General features: G+C 29.1%; 1 protein-coding gene across 5 annotated transcripts; it reads left to right on the forward strand.

Moving 5' to 3' along the window:
- The first annotated feature begins 285 nt into the window (after positions 1-285).
- LOC113555876 (ras-related protein Rab-14) lies at positions 286-5,518 on the forward strand. Of its 5 annotated transcripts, none has more exons than XM_026960464.1 (7): positions 286-421; positions 1,322-1,448; positions 1,534-1,660; positions 1,719-1,836; positions 4,714-4,832; positions 4,910-4,978; positions 5,418-5,518. In XM_026960464.1, the coding sequence occupies exons 2-7, from the start codon at positions 1,349-1,351 to the stop codon at positions 5,515-5,517; spliced, it is 633 nt and encodes a 210-aa protein (XP_026816265.1). In that variant the 5' UTR covers positions 286-421; positions 1,322-1,348; the 3' UTR covers position 5,518. The 5 variants fall into 5 exon arrangements, with proteins under 5 accessions (XP_026816265.1, XP_026816264.1, XP_026816267.1 ...); XM_026960463.1 differs by having other exon boundaries at positions 314-646; XM_026960466.1 differs by having other exon boundaries at positions 314-631.
- Positions 5,519-5,909: the final 391 nt, after the last annotated feature.

Below are 5,909 nucleotides of genomic sequence, written 5' to 3' on the forward strand. Positions count from 1 at the left end.
AGGTATCGCAGGTCAGGCGTGAAGCTCGTTATCGTGTTTAATTATTTTACCAATCGCACAAACAATGTAATAAAAATCAATAACAATATATAATAATATATAATAATAATACCAACAGACAATAATATAATAATAATAATAATTATTACGGGCGACGAGCGGATACGATTACCGACGACCGACGCCGCAGCGTCGCAGCGATCACGTCTGGCGAGCGCGGCGGTGGGCATGGTCGTGTGGATGGGGAGGAGGGGGGAAGCGGGCGGCCGCCGTCGCGTCATCAGTCGATCATTCTACGCGCTCGCCGTCCGGATCGTACGGGTGTACGACTTACTACGCCGCCGTTCTTATCAAGTAATCCCGATTCCGATACAATATTCGCAACTGCTGCAGTGAGCATTGCTGCTGCGTCGTTTCCACCGTACGTATTGTAGTTACATCACATAATAATATCACGATATATAACGTCGGGAATCAAAATAACAAAAAATATCAGCCGACCGAGGCGTGTGATAGCGTAGCCGCATACGGGAAATAGAAGTGCGTGGCCGAGAATTCGACGACGACGACAACAACAACAACAACAACAACAATCGACATATAATAATAATATAATAAATATATCATAAAAGTACGGATACCGTAGGTAATACTACAACTTAAGTCGCGTATACCTATACTACTGTAGATTAGAAAATTTTTATTTACGATCTGCCTCGGGCCACACGATAACGAGGAGACGGTCGTAATCGTCGACTTCGCAATAATATTGTTTTCCACCATAATCCACCTATGGATCCATCGCCGTCGACTTGTTCGTTCGTTTTTTGATTTCGTTTCTAGCGCATCGTACGAAACATAACAATATTGTTTGTAATATAAATGACACAGTGAGACGCCTTGTCTCACACGGAACGATCGCGTACGTGTTCCTTCCGGTATCGACGTAGTCCAAGAACAGACGGTAGGTATTAGCATATTTTATCTGCCTCCGCAGCCCGATCGACTTGTTACGCACTGAGAAACAAAACATCTGCTCCATCGCCTTTGTCCGTTTGCCGTTTAACTCGATAACTCGTTCGTCGGTCCGCCCTATGCGACTACCCCCGTTGTGGCGTATCCATCTGGACGTGCGGAAAACGCGTCGCCGTCGTTGTTCGGGCGCGTAAATGTAACTACGTAAGTGACTTTTCGAACGACACCACCGTTCACCCCCCGCCCATCAACCGCCGAAAGCTGCTCGGTGTTCGCGTGCACTTCTTCGTTGCCACTCCCCCTCGTCGTATGTATGTTTGATCGGTTTGTTGATGATCTGTTGCAGAACTCGAAAAGCGTTGTCGCGTCCAAGATGTCTTCTTCACAGTATTCATATATATTCAAGTATATCATAGTCGGAGACATGGGTGTCGGTAAATCGTGTTTACTGCACCAGTTCACCGAACAAAAGTGTAAGTGTCAATTTCACAGCAAAAACGGAATAGTTCTAAGCAATTGTCGAGGTATTTACTTATAATTATTTATCTACATGTCCAGTCACTGCCGATTGCCCGCACACAATTGGTGTAGAATTCGGAACAAGAATCATTGAAGTGTCTGGAAAAAAAATTAAGCTTCAAATCTGGGACACGGCTGGACAAGAACGTTTCCGAGCAGTGACGAGGTTCAGACGTTATACAAATACACCTTTGTACTATAATAATAATGTCTATGTTGTTTAGATCGTACTATCGTGGAGCAGCTGGCGCATTGATGGTATACGACATAACCAGACGTTCTTCTTATAACCATTTGAGTAGTTGGTTATCTGATACTCGCAATCTTACAAATCCAGGAACTGTAAGTTTTTACAATTCAATATGATTTTTTAGTTATTAAAATATTCGTACCAAATAATATTAACATAACTTAATTTTTAAAGCATAACAGTACCAATTATAATTGCTGTTTTTTAATAATTATTTCAATTTAAAATTACTCATTGGCACTATTTCAGGAAATTTTGAAGGTAGGAAATTAATAACCACTTCAGTTAATAAAGATATTTAATACTACCTATCAGGTAAAATTGAAAATAGTTTTCAATTAATTGCTTTTCAAATCAACAGTTTTATTTGGTGCGAATAGATTTATGTTACAGGTAATAAACCAAAAACAATTTTAAACATTGATGTTGGTTTTTCTATGTTTATACTGATATTATATCACATAGCTTTTATAAAAAAAATCGTATTCATTGAGAGTAATCCACTTAAATAGCCCGAGTCATTCAAATGTATTTTTTTTTTTTTTTTGTAACTATTCAATGATTTATTTAATGAGTTATTTTTCAAATAGATTAGGAACCTCTGCTTAGATATCTTCAAAATTAAGATTAGCTGTGTTTATAATAACTCATATTTTGCGGCCAGTGCCGTAACTAGACTACTCGAGGCCTGTGTGCAAATCAAAATCTTGAGGCTCTATGTGACTGTATTATACATTTTTTTGAGGCCCCACAATATGGCCTGTGGCCCATGTGCAGTACATTTTCTGCACACCCGGTTTTTACGGCATTGTTTGAGGCTATACTCGCTGTACAGACTGTATAGTCTCCATCTTACAAATATAAAACATAGCAAAAAACTGTTTTGTGTGGGATAGAACCACACGGGCTATAGTGATAGTTAAGACTCCAAACTAATAGGTATTTAATATAGTTGAAATGTTATCTGTAAAATATTACTTTTATTTTTTTAATAATCATTTGTACAAAAAAGTACTTCTGATATCAAAAAATTAAAAATGATATTTCACGACAAAAGTTCTCCTTTTTATATCATGAAAATGTTGTTTCTTAGTTTCTGTGTTTTGACTGTAGCTTTCTCGGTTCTTTCCTACGCAATATAGTTTTTGTTATGTTTTATATTTGTAATACATTGATAATACATGCGGGTGTAGCATCCTTTTAATAAGTTAAAAATTAAGATGGTAATTTATCATGAAAAATGTAAAACATTATTGGTTTAAAAACTAATATCCAATTATCCTAAAAAATACTGTGACTTAATAATTTAATTTTTATGAGAATTAAAAAATTAATTGATCAGTTTCACTAAATATTTGAACTAATGCAAAATACAGATAAGCTGATAAGAATGATACAAATTTGTATATTTTTTTATCTTAACATACCACAAAAATATCTAACTGTTGAGTCTACCAAAATGTTATTATTTTATTACAGATATAATTATGTTTTTAATTTATACAATACACAATACAACTAAATATTAATTTCACATTGCCAATATGAGAAATACCAAGGTAATGATATTAATTGAAATAAAATACAGGCAATCAATAATTTAACTGATTTTAAAATGTTATTTTATTTGTATTTAAAGTGGCTTGCTTTACTAGTTATTAATTGTAATACCATTTATTTATTAATATGTATAGATATTAGATACAATAAAATTGGATCACGAAAGACTAGGTTTTATTAAAATTTAATCTTAACACTTAAAGAACAAGAAATAAATTAACTTATAGATAGAAATAACAGTTTTAAAATATATTTTTTTTTTTTTTTAAATTACTTTCTTGTTCATAAAACGTAAATAACATAAAATAATATTGTCTCATATAACAAAATGCTGACAGATTAAAATTCTAAATAAAAAAAGCCTTCTTTAATTTTACTTAATCTAATGAAATCTAATTAAGAAAATTTGGGAAGTTGCTCTACCGTATAGAATATTTTAGTTGCACCTCATCATTAAGTTGGTCACTGTAATAAACATGTTAAATTTGAATTCAATAATGAATTATCACAACAACATAAAAAGGAATAATTTTGAGCAAAAATGGTATGTCATCATTTATTCTTAGAATTCTTTATAATTTATTTATGTTAAAAAAGTAATTTTATTATATATTAGAGGAACCATACATTAAATTCTCAGGATTTTGAGAAATAACAAACATTCTTACCAAACAATTTAAAAATTTGAAATGCTTATTAATATTTAAATAAGTAAATATTTTGAAAATGTCATTATGTATAAAAATGTATTCCTTATTTGAATAAGGATACAATGTTTTAAGTTTCTACAATTAACATTTTTGGTGAAATTGTTATTACATGTTTGTCTAACCAATGTCGTAAAAATTTAAACTTCAAGTAATCATAAAAAAAAATTATTGTGGTTTTAAGCTGAAATTTTATTTTAATTTTAGTAAAAATATGATAGAAAAAATTGAATTAAATTTTCAGCTTTTGACTCGTTAACTAAAATGCACTATTTTACATGATGTGAAAATATTTAAAAAAAATATCAAATGTCTATAGCTACAATAAAAAACCAAAATATTTTAATAATTTTATGTACAATAATTTTTAGTTACAATATATTTTTAACAAAATATAGTCTATACCTCTTATATTATAAAATAAGTATTATAAATATAGTGCTTAATTTTATTTAAGCTTAAATAAAAAAATCTTTGTCACTTTATTAAAATATTCTTAATAGTTTGAACTAGTTAAGTTATGTGTATATTTATAAATATGTTGTTTAACTAATAATTTGCATTAATCAATATTAATAAACAGAAATAATACTAACACATACTGTAAATTTATAATGTGTGCATCTGACTATTATTTGTTTAATTTCATTTAAATAATAAAATATGTTTCATAGAGTAATATTGATCTAATTTATTGTTTAGGTGATTTATTTGATTGGGAACAAGTTGGATATGGAAAGTAATCGAGATGTGTCCTATGAAGAAGCTAAGCAATTTGCTGATGAAAATGGATTAATGTTTTTAGAAGCAAGTGCCAAAACGTAATAATATATGTTAAATAATAGCACTTTTGTTATTTTTTGTGTGATTATCGATTGATTATTTTTTTAATATTTAGTGGAGAGTATGTTGAAGATGCTTTCCTTAAAACTGCTCAGATAATTTATGAATGCATTCAAGATGGAAGGTATGTTATACAAGATTATTTAAATCTAATACAACACTTTTTAGTGAATTAAAAATCATTCGAACCTTTAATAATTCATTTATCATGAATTATGTGTTATATAATGATATATTATTCTTGGTCTCTTTCTTTGAAGGCTGTGAATATTTTTATAACATAGTTATATAGATAGAGAACATTAAAAAAAAAATAGTGTAAATTGATCATGTATAATACCTATTATACTAAATAGTTATTAAAATCATTTAAAAATTTTGAAAAAAAATATAATCTACACTTGTAAACTAAAAATAATAATTATTATGCATCAAATTTTTAAAAATATTATTTTTTTACATACCAATACATTCATTTCTCCGCTCAACATTTAAAATGTTATTTATAATGTATTACTATTTAAAATAAAAATTGTATTTATATATTATATTCTAAATTACAGACTTGATTTAAATGCTGCTGATTCTGGAGTGCAGCAGAAAATCCTTCAGTGTGAAACCAATACAAACGTGGAAAAAGATAAATCTTGTATGCAATGTTAAGGTAATTAGTTATTTATTATAAATATTTATTAATAATATCAGCTTATTTATTTATTTATTTATTTTTATTTTCAGAAAAATATTGTTGGATGGAATCTTTTAATTCTATATTATTTTATGATATGTGCTATTTTTTCTTTCTTAAATTATAATAAGTTTCGTAACATTCTTTATTTATAGGTATTATTTGTTATCAGTTTAATTTATATCTATTGGATTGTACACAAATTCACATTTTCCCACTCATATATATATATATATATATATATGTATTTATATATACCTTAGTCTTTTTAAACTTATTTTTAATTTGTATAATTATTATTAACTTTCTCAACTAAAGATAAATATATTATAAGAAATTGTTAATCGAATTGTATTAAGTACATTTA

The sequence above is a fragment of the Rhopalosiphum maidis genome, chromosome 3, assembly GCF_003676215.2.
Source record: "Rhopalosiphum maidis isolate BTI-1 chromosome 3, ASM367621v3, whole genome shotgun sequence".
Lineage (NCBI taxonomy): Eukaryota > Metazoa > Arthropoda > Insecta > Hemiptera > Aphididae > Rhopalosiphum > Rhopalosiphum maidis.

Excerpts from the sequence above, each read along its gene's own strand:
- LOC113555876 (XM_026960464.1), top strand. The coding sequence starts at position 1,349 with ATGTCTTCTTCACAGTATTCATATATATTCAAGTATATCATAGTCGGA. Across the intron at positions 1,449-1,533 it reads CCAGTTCACCGAACAAAAGT|TCACTGCCGATTGCCCGCAC; the intron begins GTAAGTGTCAAT and ends CTACATGTCCAG. Across the intron at positions 1,661-1,718 it reads CGTTTCCGAGCAGTGACGAG|ATCGTACTATCGTGGAGCAG; the intron begins GTTCAGACGTTA and ends TATGTTGTTTAG.